General features: G+C 33.6%; 2 protein-coding genes and 1 long non-coding RNA gene across 10 annotated transcripts; 1 reads left to right on the top strand and 2 right to left on the bottom strand.

Moving 5' to 3' along the window:
- Positions 1-560: 560 nt before the first annotated feature.
- LOC108453057 (uncharacterized) lies at positions 561-10,169 on the bottom strand. Of its 8 annotated transcripts, none has more exons than XM_017750949.2 (11): positions 9,731-10,169; positions 8,995-9,141; positions 8,713-8,895; positions 8,522-8,621; positions 8,390-8,420; positions 7,741-7,783; positions 6,893-7,045; positions 3,170-5,342; positions 1,624-3,019; positions 1,202-1,285; positions 561-989 (listed from the first exon to the last, which is right to left on the bottom strand). In XM_017750949.2, exons 2-11 carry the CDS (start codon positions 9,051-9,053, stop codon positions 925-927), a joined length of 4,287 nt encoding a protein of 1,428 aa, XP_017606438.1. In that variant the 5' UTR covers positions 9,054-9,141; positions 9,731-10,169; the 3' UTR covers positions 561-924. The 8 variants fall into 8 exon arrangements, with proteins under 8 accessions (XP_017606438.1, XP_052884783.1, XP_052884784.1 ...); XM_053028823.1 differs by having other exon boundaries at positions 1,202-1,258; XM_053028824.1 differs by having other exon boundaries at positions 1,202-1,255.
- Positions 10,170-16,349: 6,180 nt separating this feature from the next.
- LOC128293049 (uncharacterized) lies at positions 16,350-19,519 on the top strand. The gene is made up of 2 exons (XR_008283075.1): positions 16,350-16,586; positions 19,134-19,519. It is a non-coding gene; the product is annotated as an uncharacterized LOC128293049 (long non-coding RNA).
- Positions 19,520-20,381: 862 nt separating this feature from the next.
- Positions 20,382-22,333, bottom strand: LOC108453349 (trihelix transcription factor ASIL2). The gene has a single exon (XM_017751401.2). It carries the CDS (start codon positions 21,779-21,781, stop codon positions 20,624-20,626), a length of 1,158 nt encoding a protein of 385 aa, XP_017606890.1. The 5' UTR covers positions 21,782-22,333; the 3' UTR covers positions 20,382-20,623.
- Positions 22,334-22,463: the final 130 nt, after the last annotated feature.

Below are 22,463 nucleotides of genomic sequence, written 5' to 3'. Positions count from 1 at the left end.
CTTTTTTTGGGGGGCAGAATAAGATTCAATTCAGTTTAGATAATATTTAATATTTTATTGTGAATAAAAAACAATTTAAATCGATTTTTTATTTTTATTTTTTCTTTTCTCAGCCTTGAAATTGATGTCAGTTGCAGACTTCCAATATGATGAGGGCTCTAGTAAACATATACACTTTTTTTAGTCTTACGAGAATAGAATTTTTATGGCCTCATAATTTCTTATAAAATTCAACCTATGAATTGTATGGTATAGTTATTATGTAATCATATATTCTTTTATTCAAAGTTGCAACCATCAATTTTCGATTGCAAATAGTATTGTGACATCTACCCTAATAGTGAAATCCAAGATTGAAGTAGTTTTAAAACTTATAATTAATATTCACCCCTTATTGAACCTACAAAACACAAAGGATTAATTATTGAGCTCGTTCTAATAGATATATTTAGAAAAAAAAAAAAAAAAAACAAAAGGAAAGGTTTTGTTCGAATCCGAGCATATTTTCAGATTACGGCTTCATTTTACCAAGAAAAATAATAAGAGAAAAAGTGGTAATGTTTTACTCCGCATTGTCAATAACTCTTGATTAACAAAGTGATATACATCACAATTCACAAGGCAAGAGCAAAATAAAAAAAATAAAAAAGAAGGACAAAAAAGAATGCCTCTGGCTCCATTCTGGACTGGACTACCAAAATCACAATGATTTACTTTATGCCATAGGCGATACCAATATACAACATATATCTCAACACAACAATAGAAAACTTACTAGAATTATGAAGAAGGCCTCTATGCTTCACCGTGTCGCATCTGTATCTTTTACATTATATATAATATATATATATATATTCCTTTTTACCCTACTCTTTATGATGAGTCAACAATTATTGTCCTGGAGTTTCTTCAACATGGGATTTTTTATCTAGGCTTGTTGTCGCTACCCTTGCTTCGGAATGATGAGAGTGAAAAGAATGATCGCGGTGCTGCAAAATTGTTGCCGGTTTAGGTATACCATTTACAAATTCATATCATGGGTTCAGCATTATAAACAAATCAAAAGCGTCATCCATATATGCATAACAGATTCTCCAATATGTTATCAACATTCTATGAGAGGATGGTAATTGTTTGACATAAAGTAGATTCAAGAAAGAGAAATATCCTATTGACTAGATTGACATCAATAAGGAGTCACCTTTTATGGAGCTTCCTGACATATGATCTTCCCTTAATCTGAAGTTCGCAGGTGCTGCTGGAATAGAAGTACGTAAGGATTGAACTGCAAGGGACCATTAATATGATTCTACTTTATTGGTTTCATATATGCAACAAAGAAATGGGGAAATTGCAGCAGGGAGAAGGAACAAGCATAATCAGGTTATTCTCTACAAGTAGAAAGTCCAGAGCAATTGTGTCCAGCCCAATTTTGAAAAAGCATCACAAGCTAAAATCTTCCATAAAAGTAGGTGGTGTGGAGCAATTCATTTATTAGAATAATAATTATTGAGCCATGCATATGCAATCAATGGATTCGAAATAATTAACAGATAATCATGAATATACTATTAAGCAAGTAAGAACAAGGTGATTAAAGTATTAAGGAAAAATGGGAGTTACCCTGATCATTGAACAATTCACTTTCATTGTAGCCATCATCAGAAGGGTGGCCCTGCGGAAATCCCATTCTCGACTTCCTCAAGTCTTCGGATGAACGACTTGCAGGATCCCTGCCATCCTCAGTGTCATCATCTCCCTCAGAAGTTGTAGCAGATATCCAGTCCACCAAACTGTCTGTCCCACGGCTTTTTCGTCCAAATTTCAATAACCTTTTGATCCCTTTTGTCATATCCCTACGTGGCTGATTATGGGTTGCATTAGCAACAAGAAATGGTTTCTGAGCACTTCCCCATTTCTTTCTCATTCGAGCAGCATCCATCCCTGTTTGAGCAAGAGGGTGAGAATTCCAAGATGCAGGGCTCCCAACTGGGGAATCCATGGAGGCATCAATATCTGAAGTCTCCTGGGGATAAGAATATGTATTGTGCATGCGTGAATTCCAGGACACGGGACTTTCTCCTGGTGACTCCTGCAGGGATACTGCAGTATGGAATGTAGTGAGCATTGGAGCAGGCAGTTCGGCAACTGATGCAGGGTCAACCTGAGAAGGAGACCTCAAGGAATCACAAATCTCTGACCCCGAATTATCTAATTTATCTGATTCCTGGCTCAGTCTTGATCTTCCATTTTCCATGTCAGCAGAATCATCAACAGCCATAGTTTCAAGCTCGTCCTCTTCGTCTTCATTGGCCATATCCATAGAATCATCTGCTTCAAATTCTGGCTCATCGGATTCTTCGCCATTTGGAGTCGCAAATGTCTCTGATGCTTTGAACTTAGCAGTATTTACTCCAGCACCAGGACCAACACCATTACCTTTCCAGAGGAAAGGCTTTGCTTCCTCATTCTTCAGAGATTTGTCATTGAAGCTCTGGCCCATCTGCTCTTTATCAAATTTCAAAGGTGCCAAACCTATGTCATCAGAGTTCAAGGCTGGCACATCTGAAACATCTACAGGACCAGCGAAGCTTTTCCTATGGGACTGAGACCGTCGAGACTGTTCATCCTTGCCAAGAGCAATCTCTTCATTATTACTCTTGCTACGAGCATAGTTTCTCGCTTGGAAATGGCTCGTCACCTTGCCAGCTCCAGAAGAGGGCTTTGTATTTTCTTTTGTGAGATCAGAAAAGTTGGGAACTGACTGGGCAAGAGGATTTTCAGATTGTGCTCTTCGCCTTCCAGAACTGGGATTAGAAACTTTAGCTGCTGAGCGTGGAACTGTGACTGCTGTGGTGCGAGGAGTGGATAGAGAGGCATTTCTATTGGGCAAAAGCTTCTTAGTGTTGGAGCTCCTGGAAGAACCATCAAGTAAAGATGCCTCGTTATACGATCTATCCTGTCCATAGTACTCAGGAAGATCTTCATCCTCTTCGCTCTGGATTGAACTTATTGGATGCTGCCAAATGCATAACCTTATCAAAATTAGTAATAAATATTCAATCAGAAGTTTTTCAGATCCTCGAAACTTCAAAATGAAGGTCCAGTTCTACCAGTTATGAATTTTTAGCATTTATTTCCCAAAAACATTAACAGCAACAGGAAATACCTGCTCCCTCTGCAACCGTAAATTGAAAGACCTCCCTTTCTCTGCTTGTCGACGAGCACTAGATATAGAAGCCCGTCTATCAACAGCACCAGAAAACTTGGCCTTCATCTCAGTTCTACTTTGCTCAAGGATATCTTGCATAGCCTTCAATTTGGCTTCCTTCTCAGCCCTTTTTGAACTCCATTCTTCCCTCAGCTTTGCATCTCTCTTTTGCATGTACTTTTCGTAAAATTTTCCTCTAGAGTCACCTGAAAAGCTGATACTAGAGAAATCCTGCCTCAAACTATCAGCACAGTCCTGGTTATTGACCATCTTTGTAGGAGGAGTACAAAAGTTAGCAATATTACTCAAGCTCCCCACTGATTCAGATGTTGAGTTTTTGTCAGGCAACTGCAGAGGAGATACATCTACTGCCACAGGCTTGTTGTACTGTGAGCTTCCTTCCTGTTCAATCTGCTCATCAGCAGGCTTGCTTCTCCTTGCAGAACTTAATTGATCACCAGGAACCCGACGTTTGTGCTCTGCAAAAAGCTTTTCAAGTTCATTTGCCTTCATTTTTAACTCATCATTCAGCTCCTGGTTTCCCCTAGTCTGCCTTATCCTTGGAGTTTGATCTACTGAAGCCATTGGGGTAGTTAAACTCTCTTCATTCTCAAGAACCTTTTTACCAGGAACAGACTTGTTATTTGCATAAACAGAACCACCTTCTTCCCTCCTACCCTGTGACTTCTTGCTCTGTTCAGATCCTACTGCAACCTGTTTCTTAAACTTCATTTTAGGCACTCCAGAACCCTCGATTTTGCTTATTTGCCTCTCAGTTGATGCTATGTCTTTTGTTCCCACTTCCTCAACTTCCCCAGTAAAAGATCTCCACTGCAGCTGTGGCTGAGTAGTGTACTGATCACCTTCACTGCTTTTATACTGAGCCTCCTTTGTTTTTAATCCAATACCACCTTCAAACTGCGCCGATAATGTTCGGGAGTGACCTGGAGCCCTAAGGCGCACTTTTCTTACTGATTGTTCTTTGTTTTGAGCCTCTACTCTATTCTTTAATTCACCCTCAGGTGTAGCCTCCCCCACTTCATCTGCAAAAACTCCAACCTGTGACTGAGTGAGCTGGTTTTTAACACCCACAAACACAGCCTTATCAGGAAAAACTCGAGACTGCACCTCCAAACCTCTCCTCTCTCCTGTTAAGGAACCCTTAACCTTCTGTTGAGAAGCAACTTGATCATCCAGCTCGACCTGCTCAGACTTACTTGTAAAAGACTGATATTGGCCGTTCTGTGATCCCAGTTGATCCTTCTGATTTATCCACCCCTTCAACCCGACACCCTCTTCTTTCCCCAAAAGATTACCAACCTGCAAGTGCAGTTCTCCTGGATCTTTCAACCCAGAACCAGCTGCTTTATTAGGACCACTCGTGGATTCCACTTTACCTGAATTAACCTTGTCACTCAAACCCTTTTCATCTTTTTGTTCTGTATCATCTGATAAGCCTTGAAACACATTGTTTTTACCTTGAGACACTGAAGATGAGGAGGGTGTGCACAAAGGGCTATTATCTGGGTTACCATCCTTCTTCTCATTACCCAAGTCAATGCTCATGTCACTCACACCACTCCATCTTCTTAACACCGCCTTTTCAGCAACTGCAGGAGCAGCTGATACATCAGATGAAAGTCTTCTCAGTTCAACAGATTTGCCAACAGCAACGGGTTTGCCTCCAGAACTTGAGCTCTCCTTCTGTTTATTCTCGAAGAGATTGATTCTATCCTGTACACTAAGCCGCCTAGTCGGTTGACTGACTTGACTAGGTGATGACTCAGTCACCCCTTCCTCTTTCTTCTCTTCTTCCTTGTTTTCAGCGTGAGAACTTTGTTGTGAAGTACTTGAAGGGTTTGGTTGTTGAGATGTGGCTAGCTTTGATTGGTCTATATGGTGCTGGGTCTGCTTTGTGGTTGGTTGTAGTTGTTGTTCTTGGTGCATATTTTGGCAAGGTTTGTGGGGCCTACTATTAACATGGAACCCATTTTGGTCTTCATCGGGGTCATCGATTGACATGTCAGATCCCCACGAGGCTCGAACCACCTGATCATTAATACCTGATTGACATGGGCCAATCAGTTCTGGTCTTCTCTGGCATAATGATATGAATTTGGTACAAGCCTCACTGCACAAGTATTAAAAACTTTTACATGAGTAATTATTACCAACATTTTCTTACTATAATTTTCTTTTTCTAAAAAAAAAACCGACCATATCTCACTAATTTCTGATGCCCACTTTTGTGCTTAACAATAAGGACATAAGGCAAAATTACAAATCGTTAAGCAAAATATCAGGCAACTTGCGAAGATATCAAGGCAAGCATGGCCTGCCCTTGTTACCTGATGAGCTGCCCTCAGGCAAGCAAAATGGAAATTTTGATTTTTAGCCCCTTCATAATTTATAAAATTTTAAATTAATATATGGAAAAATTGCACTTTGGCACCCAAAAAATGATAAAAAATTGATTTAGTCCTTTAAAAATTATAAAGAAATAAACCATTAAAATGGTGAAATTGCATTTTTGCTATCATAAAAATATACAACTTAATTCTGCTCCCCTCCCCCGCCCCCAAAAAAAAAGGAAAAAGAAAAAAAAACAAAGGCTTTGCCACTGTTAATAACTTAGTCCTTTAACCTACTTGGGTTTTCACAAAATAATCCACTTTGCAAGGGAACCCAATGCTCCCAAACAAACCAAAGACAATCATCTTTAAATTAACCGCATGTTGAAGAACATGCTACTTAGATCAGTTAATGAAAATGAATAGAAAGAGAAAATAATAATACAGACGAGATATCATTTTAGGACATCAAATCAGCCCAAGGTTACCTTCAAAAAAGCACATGGTATGATCTCATTTTCAAAATAGCTTGGCAGTTAGATGATACTATTTCAGGCAACTAACGGAGATTATAACTTAAAAACAGCTAGACAAGTCTGACATGCAACAAAGCTAGACCCAGAACAAGGACAGTAAAACCATGCTACCATATCTTTTGATCTAGAAAATCCAAACATTTAAAAAAATAAAGAAACTACCATGGTTGTAACTAGATGCATGTAACAACTCAGATAGAGTGGTGAAATGGTTTAAGAGAAGGAAAATCTTGAATCAACATTTAATTCTGCATTGAACAGCTCATTTTCCCTCTTCAATACTCAAAGAGAAGGCTCATGCCTTGTGCAATTTCTATACTTCAATGGAAAATGTATGAACATCAGTAAAATCCTTTACACTATGTTTGGTAGGAACCAAAGAGGGGCAGAAGGAAATTTGTTTGATCTAATGGCTAGGATTGTCCACCTCCTTTCTTATATTTCAAGCAACTCAATACATAACACGGTTTTTTATCTACATTTCCTTCTTAATTACCACAATCCAGCAGATAAAACAAAGCTGGTAGAAAAATGGGAGCACACCAAAAGAAACATCGTCCCATTTCACATTGTCCTATCCACACCTTTAATATGCAGTATAAAATCACTGTAAAAGATGGCATTTACCATAAGAGATATACAGCTGGACAAAGACCAAATACCTCACTCTAACCAAGCCCCACTTACTATAATGCACCCTACCTAACATGAAAACTAGCAGACTTGAGAGGCAGAAAAAAAAAAAAAAAAGAGAGACTACAATATATCCTTGAAAAGTGTTTCTAGGTTCTTACTTCAAGCAATGAGCACCAAACCGATCTGCAAATTGTTGGAGTTCAGACACAGTGTCAGGGTTAAAACCAGCTGCAGATGAACGAGTGAAAGCTGTTGCCAAGTCCTGCTGTACTGCAATAAGACGCACATCAATAGCTCTTAAAAGCTCCTTCCTGTGTAAATTGGAAATACAAGCAGCAAATTAGAAAGCATAGGTGATGAAGCCAATGGAAGATCCAATAGCAATAATAACTGCTTTTGCATGATACGTTTTGGACACTCCGAGTAACTCCATTGCCACGAGTAACATGCAATGACCCAGGCAATATTAAATACTGTCCAATTTCTGCATAGCTAAATTAATCATTTCATCTATGTTGCTTTGACTCTTCATTTTTCTTGAAGAACCTTTGTCCGACACATGTCCAGATATAGGTATAGAGATATAACTCCAAGGACCCTCCAAACATGGAAAAACTTCCAAAAAAGTTGAGCACACTGATATTTAACACAGCTGCATCAGAACTGACACCCAAGTGCTACTAACATAGACCTAAATAGTTTCTATTCGCAATACAAGTTCTACTAAGAGACCTCCAAACTTCCTAATGCTAGGAAAGGAAGGCCACCCTTGCATAGCATGTCATCATGAATCAATTGAGAAGGACCCAACTGTGCATCCCTCCCATGCCTAAAGCATGGACAATGTGTAGCAGGTATAAAGTTTCAACAGAAATCAACTTAACAATGATGTACATGCAGCAGTATTTGATGTCACAATCATCCAAGAGTTTAAACAAATCACAATTTAGCCAAATAAATTATGCCATCACAGATCTGTAAAACCTAAAAAGAGAAACGGAGTTACTTTGTTGCATCAGCAGCTGCCATTGTTCCTGCATCATCTCCACCTATTACAAATTATCAAAACACTCCGTAAGTTTTAAACAATGACTTGAAACAGGGATACAATTACAAGCCCATCAAACAAGATCATAGACTTGAGATTTTACCTAACCACTAAAATTCATTAGTAAATATGACACAGATAAACATACTAAATATTATTATTTAGAAGTATAAAAACAGGAATTTTTCCCTATCCTCATTGTTAATGCATTCGGTGATATGCTACACTTTAAACTAGTTCAAGAAAAAAAAATTCCCTGATATCTACAAGCATCCAAGTAAGAAATACATTATCTTTTTCCTGATAAAAGCAATAACAACCAGCAAAATGTCAGCAAACACAAATGCTAAAACTAGTGATTGTCTAACATGATTCCACATGATTAAAGATATTCCATCACCTCCATCAAGGCTCATGATAAAATAAAAATATTGAAGTGAAATATTTGTGGAACTAAAGCTGCATTAGTAAAAAAAAAAAAAAAATTATAATAACAAGGGAGACACAAATACAAACAAACTTTAATCTACAATGAAAACCGGAACGAACAATGAAATCAACAAAAGAAAATCATTTAGGATGGGAGAAAATAAAAAATAAAACCCACCTAATGCGCCAGAAGGCTGATCTCCCACCCCCTGAAACATAAGAGTTACGGGATTCAGTATACTCTGAAGTAACATTGCACCAAATTAACAAAGCAAGCCTCCTATACATTATAGATAAAGCACATTAATACCTCTGAATATATTCTTCGAGCTGCTTCCAACTGAGACATCTCTGCATCCACTGTGTTCACCAATTCCAACACCTCTGGTGTACTAACAAATCGCACAAACCTGGAAATAGGTGCCAATCATATAAAAATTTGAAGGTAAAACTCCCCATATGAAATGACAAGAAATGCCACAGATGTTGAATATCTCTAACCTCTCAAGTGTTCCTTTTGTGAACCAAGTCTCGGCATTTTTACACTTTTCAACTTCAAGCTTAATTGATTGAAGTGACAGTGCAACCTGCTCTTCTGCCACCTTTAAATGAGTAACAAAAGGCTTTACTAATCCAGAAGCAAGCTTTTCCAAGTTCCCGTTGCTCGAAACAAACAATTCACATCTGACCATAGGAACACACAAAAAAAAAAAAAGAGTGCAATGGTTATAAATAGAAAGAAAATTAGGAACAATGTTGAATGTCATAGATTGATATCCTCACCTCGAACGTTTCGGTGACAATTGGAACACCGCATAATCAAGAAGCCTGTCGGGTTTCATCTTCACTCTATAATATTTACAAAATTTTCGAGCCAAAAACTTCACATGCGCAAATATACTTCTTAGGGAAACAAGTAGCCAATGTCTGCTGGCATAAATAGCAAATTTCAGAGGATAAGACCTTAAAGCTCAAACCAACAACGAAGATGCTAGAGTAAAACATATAAATGAATATAAAATCCTTGGATTTAGAATTTTAACTTATTACCCTATATGTGCAAATCAAACGATGAAATCAATACCTTAAAAATTCAAATTTCAAATGAAAACAACATTATAGAAACAACAAAGTTGGAGTAAAGATAATTAAAAATCCCAACAACTTTAAGGGAAAAACATCCCTACTAATTTTAGACCCAAAACTTACCAAAAATAAACCGTGGATCTCAATCTAATAACTCAGATGAAAACAGAAATGCACCTGGAAAAAATATACTCTTGGCACCAAAAGAAAAACCCATATACTCACAGATATAAATCATATACAACCCAGATCTGATTCCACCAAAAAGCTCCAACTTCAATTACTAAAATAAACTACAACATTTTCCACAGAAATCCAAGATAAAGAAATTCCAAATGCAAATTGCATGCTAAAAACAGGAACTCAAGAAAGAACTAAACTTCATTTGAAGTGAAAATAGGAGTGTTGGATCCATTGAGAATCAAAGAGTTACCTTATACAAGGGAACAAGAATAAATGGTGAGATCTTGGAGTAGGGAATCGGATCCTAGGAATCGACTCTCAAATGGGTACCTGCATTTGGTTTTTTTTTTTTTCTTTCTTTCTTTCTTTCTTCTTTTTGTAGTTTAAGTTCAAAGAAGTTGAAGAATTTAAGTCTAAAGGGTGTTTATTTTAGTTATTTTATTTATTTAAGTTTGAAGAAAACCCTAAGAAAGACAAAGATGGTTTTCGCTTTACTCATTTCTCAAATGGCAATCTTTTCTTTCTTTTTCTATGGTGGCCTTGCTTTCTCTCTCTACACTTCTCTCTCTGCCCCTAAAAAGATACAGTAGAGAGAGAAAGGATGAGAGAGAGTATGTTTTCTTTCGGACAAGTTTTTAACTTTTTAAGATTTTGAAACGGCAATGACTCTTTGCAACAAATGTCCCTCCATATTTACAAAAAAAGGGCTTCATTTTTGTCATTTTAAATTACGATATTCTCCCTTTAGTTTTTAGCGGCTTCATTATTTGAATTTTTTTGGTTTTGGATTAACGATATTTGAATGTTCTCTTTTCCAGATAATTAGATCTCATCTAAAATACAATCTTTTGAAATTTGAACCAACATAATCCATTTATCTATACGTTCAAGATTTTATATTAATTTATCTTTTTTTCAAATGAATAATTGAAGGGTAGAATCTTTTAGGACGAGGAATTTAAATTTTTAAGAGTTTTATTATCTTAGCATTTCTAATTATTTTGGTTGGATAATTTTCTTTAAGGCTATTGAATTTTTTTGTTTAAAATAATTATGAAAAATATGTATTAAACATAAATAATATGTAAAATATATATAAATCATAAAATAAAATTGATATTTGTGAAGTTTATTTATTTTAATTTTGTAGTGGGACTACATGCATTAAATAAATAATTGGAAAAGGAAAATTTAGTGGAAGGAAAAACTTATTGCCCAGTTGAAAAATATGCATTTTATTAAAAATATTTTTTTCAGGATTTGCAATTTTAGAATTGGTCCACCTCCCTTCCATATTTTATTGGGAACTTTTAGCTTTTACAAATGAGATTAGTAAAGTTACATGTACTGCTTAAGGTAAAAAATATTAATTAAAACTAATTAAAGTCACTAGTGTAAAGTTAATGCATCGAAAACCAATGATTATGGCGATATATTTTAAAATTATACATGAATTTTAATTTAATGTATAATTTAATATATGATTTTGATTTTTTTTGTAATTATATACTTAAAATTTTGTTTGTAATTCAAATAAATACATGAAATTTTGATTGTGGAGTCAATCATACACATTTAAAGAAATAATACATGAATCTCTTTTATGTTGGATAAATATAATTATACGTGTATGCAACCATGTTAAAAGTACATGAATATATATTTATGTATAATAATAATTTAAGAAAATAATTAGTATTTGGCATATTAATAGTGTATTTTTTATTTCACAAATAATATTAAAAATTTCATGTGTTTTCGTTTTAAAATATTTATTTTTAATAAATATGTTATTTTGAAATTCAACATATACCACGTAATAAGTTTAGAAAAAAAACAAAATTGTTATTATTTTATTTAAATGATAAGGGTTTTAAAATATAAGTTGAATTTTATATATTAAGAATTAGGTTACAATATACTATAAGCCCTACTTTATTTGTACATATAGAATTTAGTCCCTCCTTTTACTTAAATGAATTTATCATTCTATTTCTCGATTTAAAAGACAAATTTAATTATTAATACTATTAATTTTTTAAATTTAAATTTATTAAATTAATGAACCCTATGTGATGGCTTTGATGGTCAAAGGTGTTCACTGTTTTAGGCGTGACCTAGGCTTGAGTCGTGCTAGTCATGTTGGTTTTTTATGCTTTGATGTATTATTGTAATTCACCAAAAAATATTAAATTAGTAATTTTTTAATGCTAAAATTTAACTTAAATTTTAAAATCTAAAAATAAAAAATTTGCTCTAAATAAAAATATAAAATATAAAATTTAAGTTTATAAAAGATAGCATATTTTAGCCAAAATATTATCATTTGAAAATTTACACAAAATGCCTTCTCCAAGGTTATAAAAGGGATATAGTTGTCCAAAAACAAAAGGGGGAAGAGTAATTGATTGGATGGACCACTATTAGACGGAAGGGTATATGAGTCATTTGGAGCACAACTAAGCTGCAGTCAACTGTCCATAATTAAAATTGACGGAATGAGAGAAGGATGTTTAAGAGTAAAATCATTTAACGGTTCTTTTAAATAAAAATTAAAATTTTGAAAGTGAGACTGAAATGGAAATGACAAAAAACATGGGTGTATCGTGCAGTTCAAGCACTGACGCCCCCGTTTTTTTTTTTCTTCTTCTTCTTCTTTTAAAATTCTCCTCAAAATAAAATTTCCCTTTTTTATTTTCGTGAAATTATTATCCTCAATTGTTGATTTTGCTATGCTAAGATCCACCCAACCTTTGACAATTTCTCACCGCCCCTGCCCCTCCTTTCTTGTACACCAAATTCACTTCTTGACCAACTCCGCTGCTGAATAATTAATATTTAACGAAAATATTGAATTTAGTTTATTCATCACCGTAAATAAATAAATGTGTTAGGTCTGGCGATTAAACTTTTTATACTTTTTAAAATTTTATCATTTATTTAGAAATTTAATTTTAAATTTAATCAAAATCCAAAATAGGGGATCTGAAAGAAAAGGAATAATAATGGAATTAAATTAAATCCCAAACTCACATGATTTTCAATTTGTTTGTCACCACGGAGCATCACAAGGCCAATTTCTAACTTTGGTAGGACCATGAAATTTTTATTTATTCTCCGATAATGCACCCTTTAAAAAGAATGATATTTGTGGTCATCAATATTTATTTTATTTGAATAATTATATTTTATTAAAATAATAACTATAATTCAAAATTATTAATTATTTTTATTCTTATCTAAATTTATTTTGATAATTCAAATATTTTCATTAAAAAATCCTAAACATGATTAAAACCATTTTTTAATGTTTTGAAAAATAGATGTGTTGCTGTGCATAAATATTATCCCTTTTTCATTGTTTTCCAATTGTCAATAAATAGAAGGAATAAATGTTTTGTTTATAGAATTTTACATACAAAATATAAAGTTGCCTAGTATGTAAATAATTAAAATTTGATTTTTTTACAATGTTTAGATCTATTAATAATCTCTATTTAACCATTAAATGTGAAGATAAATGCGCTTAAATTAACATCTTCTTAATTCCTACCCTAACAACAATATCGATACAAACTAAATTGAGACTCAACCAGCATAATTAAAATTTGATATTTAGACATACCTAATGTGTTAAAATTTAATATTTAAAAAATAATTTTAGTATGATTTTATTTTTACTAATTTTTGTTCATTAAAAAGTTAATTTTTTAAGCGAATCGAGTCTTAACTCGATTGCTATCGACAGTGTCCTCAACGGAGGAAGACATGAGTTCGAGTGCACTAAAGCGTATTATCCTCATATTCATGGCTTGAGGAAGACGTAGATTTAAACATATCTATATTTAGAAGAAAATTTCTACAAATCTCATTGTAGATAGCAATAATTTTAATTTCCAGAGCCATGGCCAAGGAAAATTTATACTACTAAATCTTATGGTGGTATGGTACAAACAAAAACAATGATTTTAAGTTCAACCTACTAGCTTAATCTATTCTAGTTTTGTTGTTGACTGATGGCCAAGAAGTATCAAAATAATTGGTGTAACTGTGTTGCAAAACTTCATTTTTAATTACTGACTCTTTTCAGAATATGATACATGTCATTATTTGATGTGTTAATTAAGGAAATCAGTATCATCTCAATGAAATGTACCATTTTTTAATATTAGTATATATTGATATAACATGTTTCAATGTATTATTTCGAGTTCATTGATGTTTTATTTTTACAAATATATATTTATGATTTATTTTTTAATAAATTATATGTATGCAAATATATCTCAATTACATCAATATAGATATATTTATATGCAAATATAAGTTATAAATTTAAATTAGGTTATATAACTTAATTTAATAATTATATTTTAAGTTTAAATGTAAAATTAAATTTTTTAGAATAAAAAATATAAAAGTTAGGTTTAAAATATCAAAATTTTATACCAATTAATATGCATTGGTACTTGTCACTTTTGAAATGCACTAAAATATTGATTGAATCAGAATATAGATTACTTGATATCAGTTGAGGACCGATATATTATATACATATCGATACTGATTGTTAGTAGTTTACAAAGCCAATAATCTCACATTGCTAACAAACATATAGTTTAAAGATTTTAAATAAACAATTCTTTATAACTTGGTCAAATGAGTTGGATGTTTAGTCCACTAGATAAGAGTAGATTTGATCATAGATTGAGTTGGGTTAAGCTTATAATAAATTTTAGGCTTGTTTTCTAAGTCTGACTCAAAAAATGTCTAACCTGGCTTGATCATATTAAATTATATAAAAATTTAATATATCAATACACTAAAAACAGTAAAACAAATATTTCCCAATAAATGTAAAATCACAGTACTTAATAGCAAAATTAACAATAAAACAAAAGTTAAACAATATTCAAACAATAACAACAAAATAGTAGCAATATAATAATAAAATGATAGCAAAACAACGGAAAAAAAATTAGACTGTTCAGGCCGAGCCGCGCTAAAAAATTATTACTCGAGACCCAACCTGTTTAGAAAATGGGTCTTATTTATTGTCAAAACTCATTTTTTGGATTTATATTTTTGTCTAAACCTTTTCACTTTTCGAGCAAACATTTGAATTTGAATAGATGACGCAACCCATAATCAAGCCTAAATAAAAATTTACTCATTAGGCTTTATACAAAGAGCGATTACATTAAAAGATACAAAATAAAAAAGATAGTCTTAGATAAAGAAATTGTTTATATACCATATGATTGAAGTATGATAATTATTAGTTGATTTAGATTATTATTGACATCTCAACCATAAAATATCATAATTTTTTGGATATAGATTTAAGATTGAATTTTAAAGATTAAATCCAAAAAAGAAAATGTTATTAAAAAACAAGCAGGCCATTGGATAAGCAAAATGGAAGGTTGTGATTCACTAGAGAGTTCTCTTTATTCTACAATTGAAGGATTAATTTTTGAAGAGAGTAAAAATATACTCGCATCATATTTACTAAGGAATTACCTAAATTAGAACTTTTCAGTTAATTTTTTGAAAACTCGAAGCCGAATGAGTTGAGAGTGAACATCCCAAGCCACCTTATGCCAGTAAAGAGTAGGAAGGATGGATTGGTGAAGGTGAGGTGGGCATTGTCATCATCAATTAGATGGTAAAATGGGTAGGGGTCGACCTTCATTCAATAACTAAAAATCCATTTCTATTTTTAATATCCTCATACTCAGTTTTTTTTTATAATTTAATTGATTTAATTTTTGTGAAATGTGTGTATTAAGCGAGTATTGTCGTAACACTTCAAATAAACTTCAAGAAATTACTAGTTAAATATATGTACTTAAGAAATAATAATTTAGTAAAAATTAATGTAAATGTTGACTTTTATCATACTGAACTTATTAATTAAGTTGATTTACGATTAATCGAACATCAATTCAATTATAAAATTATTATAATATATTATATTTATCATCCACGCACATATAAAAAAAAAGTGAATATTTTTAAAAAAATGCCAAACGATTTAAAATTGTTTTATATATTTTCTTCTTCTTTCTCATTATATTCAACTAATAATATATATAAATACGAGTTTAGAAAAGAAATTATAAATATTTTTTATCATATTTCTATATAAGAATTTTAATTATATTAAAATATTTTGTTAAATAAAATTAGTTGAGAAGAATATTTATCATAAATACAAGAATTAGGATTCTTTTAAAAAAACTGTTTTAAAGAACTTTTATAATAATCATAAAATGTTAAAATTTATATTAAATTGATTTATGTTTGAAATATTATTATTTTCATTAATAAGTAAATTAAAAAAACTTATATTATTTTAAATTTAAATATCAAAATTTTTATTTATATAATATGTAATCTTATATTTCCTAGGAAAATTTTAGAAATACTGCAATCAAATATTTAATATTATATAAATACTTTAACAACTATTAAAATTTATTATATAAATTGAATTTTCAAAATAATTTATATATTTTAATTATGTTATTAGTTATTATTTTAAATAATAATAATATATTATATTATATAAAACAAAATTAATTTTTAATAAATTAAATATCTAACATGACTAATGCTGAGGTTACAGTTAGGACAAAAAACATTTCGACTATCAAGTCATTACATGGGTTCATTTTAATTATTAATTTGATATACATTGTAATATTAATTTTAAAATATAATTATAATTAGGATTGCATGACTTTTACATTCTTAAAAAATTGAAAGTCCATTTAGATTTAGATAATTGCTGATGCAATCGTAATTCTAATTAGGAGACAATGCAAGTAATAAAATTACATTATAATAAGAAAAAAACTGTTATCACCAAATTATAATATAAAGACTCCAATAACGAAGCAAATACCCAAAAAGAAAATTGAACATTATATCTAAATATTAGGGAAAAAGAAAAAAAGAAAAAGCCAAGATTGAATTATAAGCTATGGTTTCGCTTGAATTCAAGAATCTATATCTGCAAAGTTTGTAATTTCCTTTATATTTATGTGCATTTTGGTTCCATCACAAAGTTTCTTCTCTGCTCTTTCAAGCCCTGATAAATGGTAAGCTCTAATCTTTTTCAGCTTGCCTTGATTCACAGCTCTTTCATTCGCTGTAGCTTATATACACCCATAAACTTTGATGGGTTTTTTTATTATACATCTATTTGTACGATTATAGAAATGGTGTCGTTGAACTTTCTATTGTGGTTAAGATTTTATGGTTAAAAAGAAAAAGGGGGAAAAAGAAAGAAAATTCTGTAGCTGATAGGCACTTGACTGAAATGTTAAGCAAAAGCATATCGCATGATTGCTTGAAAGTTAGAAGCATATCATTTACTTGAAGTAACTATGATTTTTATTTGTCTTTCTCTCCGACAATTGATATCATTTAACTTAAGACTTTTGGGATTTTTTTTACTGTGACCTTTGCTTTTCTTTTGGTATCTGTTTAAAAACGTTTGTGCTTTGCCTGGAGATTTCAATACTGTCAACTTTGTTTTTATGTTGATTTAGTTGCCAGGAAATCTTGGGGTATATATATATATTTATATTTGAATTGGATTATCATAAGTGCAAAAGGAGTGTCAAAAGGTAAAGGGGGTAAAGAATCCCGGCTATCTACCATCTTTTCTTATTGTTTGGACCATTTATTTGACCATTTTATCATTGAAAAGTAGCATATTGTTATCATGGGATTAGATTTGTTCCCCTTTCTAAGGTATCATCTAATTTAATTAAGAATTGCAGAGTCAGATTCAATTAAGGAGACAATTTTCTTTTCTTTTTGTCATAAAAAACTTCATTGTTTATTCCTTAAACAGTTTGCCAAAGTTATAGTTAATAAAAGGCATCTCATGAATCAAAGAATTAGTGTTTCCACTTACTATAGAAAATAATAAAAAACTTAAAGTAGGTAAGGTTTCTTTTCATTCACTTCAACTATATCATCATGGTTTATATACAAGCAATAAATCTACCAATTATTCTCTTATAGCTTTGAACTACTCATGTTGACTCTCAGGTCTACTTCTCTTAAATCTTTTTTTGGTCTCCTCATATTTAGGCTTTTGTTTCTCAAAGGCATATGATTTTTAGTAAGAGGCCCAATTATTGAATCCGCTCTCTGTTTCAAAACCATACAAACTGTTTAGAGTAGATTCGTATCTAAATAGACCTTTGATTAGCCTCACAAAATGTTTTGGGACCTTAATTTGTGTACAGTGTCCCCTTTAGAAATTTATTTTTACAAATATATTCTCAAAGGTCAAAAGTGGACACCTTGTTATGACACTAGAGGTAAAGCTAATGCTGTATGTTTGGACTTTAGACATTTCTATTAATTATTGTATTAGAAACTTGGTGTAGAAGCTTTGTGGTCTGGAGTCCTTTTATATCTAGTCTTTGTAGGTTCATCCATATCTAGAATATCTAAAAGCCATTGATTTGGTATTTGATATCAATTTAAGAGTTGATATTGTTCCATTTGCCTTCCTGTCTCCAGAAAAGAAAAAGGTATCACTTTCTGATCTACTGGAGATAGATCATTGGTCCAAGAGTTGCCGGTTGAGTCTCATGTAGCTTTATTGTTTGATTACTATATGAAAGTCCACAAGCGTTAAGTTAACAAAGCCTGTATCCTTGTATTGTTCAATATCCATGAAGTCTATAAGATTAAATTTGCAAAGCTAATATATCTCTAATACTTTTTTTTCTATCAATCAAATAATTATGTAGGATTATCTGCAAAATTTTATTCAATTTTTGACCCTGATTTCAGCATTATGTAACTCTTATTTCTTTAAGTTTCTCCATGTGATTGGGTGAGTAACCACTCTTGCTTTGCAAAATAGAGGCACAAAAAAAAAAAAAAAAACAAACTGTTGAAATTTGGTTCTCTGTTATTTATGCTCTTTTGTAAGATCGGTTGGCATGTCTTGAATGGATGAAATTACTAGTTTGAAGTTAAAATTTATGCTTAACAAGAAATGATCTTCACATAAATGCTGATATCTTAGGAAGTATGTCTTCTTTCCATTCATATGCCATTGCAGTTGTTTCACCTGTAATCCCATAGCTGCATCTTGAGTGGCTGATACTTTGTCTCCTTAAGATGCTTTCCACTTACACCTTGTAGCCTATATTTTTGGAGTTGAGTTAGCCCATTCTCCAAGATTTGCAAGGATATCATTTTGGGATCCATATGGATTTGGCTCTAGATCTACTTTTGTGGATAAGTGAATTCCTTGCTGTAGGAATATATAGCATGGCAAAAGAAAGAAGTTTCTTGTTTATACCGATAATTTATTGAAGTCATTTAGTGTAATTCCTTGAATCTTGGGGGAAAAACTGCTTGGGGCTTTACGTTTATGTGTTGGACAAATAAAAAGGAAAAGCAAATTGTGATAAATTTGAGATGTATCTACCACTGGTGATTCTCTCACTCTCAAAAACTACCACCTTGAATGGTGTGAACAGCATGTGGGGAGACCTGCATGTACGGTATTTAGGGGGATATGGTCCAAGGATTGGCTGCATCAACCCGACTAGAGGGACTGAGAAATTAATAGAGTACAAAACTTATCTTCAAGCTTTACCTTGTTTTGCTAGTTTCGAGGGCAATTGTGGAGTCACTGAATGAAGTCCTCGGTTTCTTTTGGAGGTGCTGATACACAACGAGGCAGAGATGACTAAGTGACAAATGGAATATGGTGACAACATATGACTTCTAGAGATTTCTCATTGTGTATCTGGTCAGAAATGTGTAGTTGGTAGCACATGGGCTGTTACCTAATACGGGTTTACCATCCTTCAGGATGGAAGAATGAAAATACTGGACTCTACTACAATGATTTATAGAGAACTGGACCCAGTTCTTGCATTTATTATTTGTGCCAAATGTTTTTGAACGTGCTATTCTTTTGTGAAAACTCTGGCATCAATAGACTATGGTTGGCAAGATATGTAATAAGATTATATCTAATTTGTTATTGCTATTTAAGTGTTCATTGAGATGCATTTCATTTGATTTCTTTGATGTTGCTCTACCACTAGAAAAACAAGTCATATATACAATATGATTTCTGGATTGCATTGGTTGGATATGTTAGCTTCAGCGAATATTGTTGTGGATTCGTGATTACCTTAAGAATGCCATGTGCAACAGCAAAAGATGGTGACTGCATAATGGAGTTGTTTTTCTGCAGTTCAAGAAAACACCTTATGATCAAATGAAGCAGTCTTGGCATTATTCCTGGGACAGTTAGAAGCAAGGTACATTTCTTCTTAGTCATCAGCTCACAAACAGAGAAACTTCACCGAGCTTTGGGTAAATGGTTTTTTGGAGAACTAATTCATGAACTTCTTTTGCATGATCAGCTCATCTTCATCTCTTCCAAAAACCAAGCATATATGTATGACCAGGATCCTTGAATGATATTTCTGTTGGTTTTTGGCACATCAGGAAGGAGACTACCCCCCAGTACCTGGCTTCTGCCTAGCACAACATTGACAGTTACCAAGGTTTGTCCCAAAATTCTTTCTGTTCTGAATTGTCTAAACATCATGAACTAATCGACCATTCCGCACTGATTGCAGATGACTAAATAAGCATACAGCAGCAAAGGAAAAATTTACGATCAACAAGCAGTGAACGAGAGGATTGCTCCAAAATCCACTCAGATGCAACCAAAAGATTCAGTGGTAGCAGTAAGTTTGATGAAAACTAAGAGTTGGGATCTGCTGTAACTTTGGGTATGAAGTTGATCCTTTCAACTGGTTCACACCACATGAAATGTATCCATTAACAGATTTGATCTGACAATATCTAACAACATTCACAGTGAAATTTAACAGAGATTTCTTTGGATACAAGCAGCTGAGCATCTTCTCACAATCTTAACATTCCTTCAAGTTAAAACTGTAATAAATAAAAGTACAATAATGAAACTGTTGGCCAGAAAAAAAAAAAAAAGAGTACAACAGATAAAGCATGAAAATACACTCAAGAACTACCAGTTCAAATACAACAAATCCAGGGCATTTGCCCCAAGAAGACACATTAAATCTAAAACCTAATCCAATTACAAACCTACAGAATTTTAGTTACTATTACCACTAATGTTATTGTTGTCGTTATTATTGTTGCTATTATTAATTTTAGTGTGGTGATTACTAGAATTCCCAATTCCACCACTTCTTCTACCATGCTTCAACTGTGAAATCTCCAGCTGTGTCTTCATGAAAAACTGCATCCTCTGCAATTCCAGCTCCTTTGCAAGCTTCATTCTCTGCTTCTCCATTTCCACCACCTGCTGCAGCTTCGCAGTCTCCGCCTGCTCATAAGCTTCCCCAAATCTCAATATCGCCTGAGTCAAATCTCTAACCGAATTCCCCCATTTCCTTCCTTTCCCTCCTGAACTCACAACCTTATCAACCACCCTCCTTGCCCTCTTCCCCGTCGTAGGTGGCGGTAGACTATCCATTGAATCCGCTTCCTCCTCCTCAGAGTCCGTATCCATCGGAGCCCGTTTCCTAATTTGCATCTTATTCTGATCCTTTAATGCAACCATCCTGGGTTGCTTTTGTTGTTGTTGCTGCCTTTCGTGAAGCTGGGAAACTCGAAGCGGGTTCAAGCTGGACCGGATCCCAACAGGAATCCCCATAGGTACTTTAGACAACAACCCAGTGCTTCCACCACTGCCACCATCCGCGGCCGTCGCAACATTAACAGCAGTCTTCGCCGTGGGACCAATAAGTTGATCCAACTTCTCGAAAAATACCCACTTACTCGGCCCACCTCCAGCTGCAATCTTAGCTTTCTCTAACTTATACTTCTTCTTAACAGTGTCGATCCGGTTCTTGCACTGAATATCCGTTTTCGGGGTCTTCCTATAGTCCTCTCTGCTACTCACAATATCCGCCACTTCTTTCCAGTGCTTTTGCTTTAAGTTCCCACGGCTCAGCTCCAAATACCTCTCTCCCCACGCGTCGATCAAAACCCCTGTCGCGTCTTCGCTCCAGCAGTCTTCTCTCCCGCCTCCACCGCCGCTGTTCTTGGTCTGTTGCGGCGGCGGAAGCGCCAGTACGATCGTCTTCTCATGTAACTGCGGCTCTTCCGGAGGTGGGGGTTCAGAAGGAGGCGCGGCGGCTACCGTTACCGTTATTCGACCGTTTGATGAAGGTGATAGGGAGGACGGAGATGGAGATCCGGCAGCAGCATTCGAGGGCTGGGACTGGATCTCTTCGTCTTCCTCCATAGAGATCCACGAAATATGGTAATTTGGGAGAGTGGAAAACAAGATTAGGGTTTCAACGATAGAAAGTCAGGGATTTTGGTATTTGGATTATTCTTGGGTTTCGGTTCTTTCATCATCTTTCTTTTTTAATCGGTTGACGAGAGGGAATGATGGCGTCGGTGAAGGTGGTATAGGAGAGGGGACACGTGGAGAAGGGAGGCTGAGGTGGGGGGATGTGATTGGGGAATTGTGGGAATCCCGTCACCGGCGTTTAAGAGTTGCCGGCTTGGGTAGTTGCATCGTCCTGTTTTTAACTGATTAGAAATGTAGAAATAGGGAGTTGAGGAAAAACGCCATCGTTTTCTTTTGAATAATGGACTTTGTACATTTGCCCTTTTCGGTTGCTGCACCTAAGTAAATGACCCTTTTGTACCTAAATTACTTGGTCAACTAAGCTCTCACGTTTAATATTGAAAATACTAGTGCTCAGGTTTTTTCATAAATGGATTGGTTTGTATGAAAAAATATTATTTTGAGATTGCAAGTATCAAGCTTTTTTCTTTTGTAAATTAAAAATTAATAAATTTTTATTTGAATGCACATTTAAGTGAATGGTTTACCAAAAATAGAATTTTGTAGTTGAGGGAGGGGTACTTTAGTCATGGGATAGAAAGTATAGAAACTTCTGATGAGTTAAGAGGAA

This window comes from Gossypium arboreum, chromosome 5 (assembly GCF_025698485.1).
Source record: "Gossypium arboreum isolate Shixiya-1 chromosome 5, ASM2569848v2, whole genome shotgun sequence".
In the NCBI taxonomy this organism is placed as follows: Eukaryota; Viridiplantae; Streptophyta; class Magnoliopsida; order Malvales; family Malvaceae; genus Gossypium; species Gossypium arboreum.
This window is presented reverse-complemented; position numbering and strand designations above follow the sequence as displayed.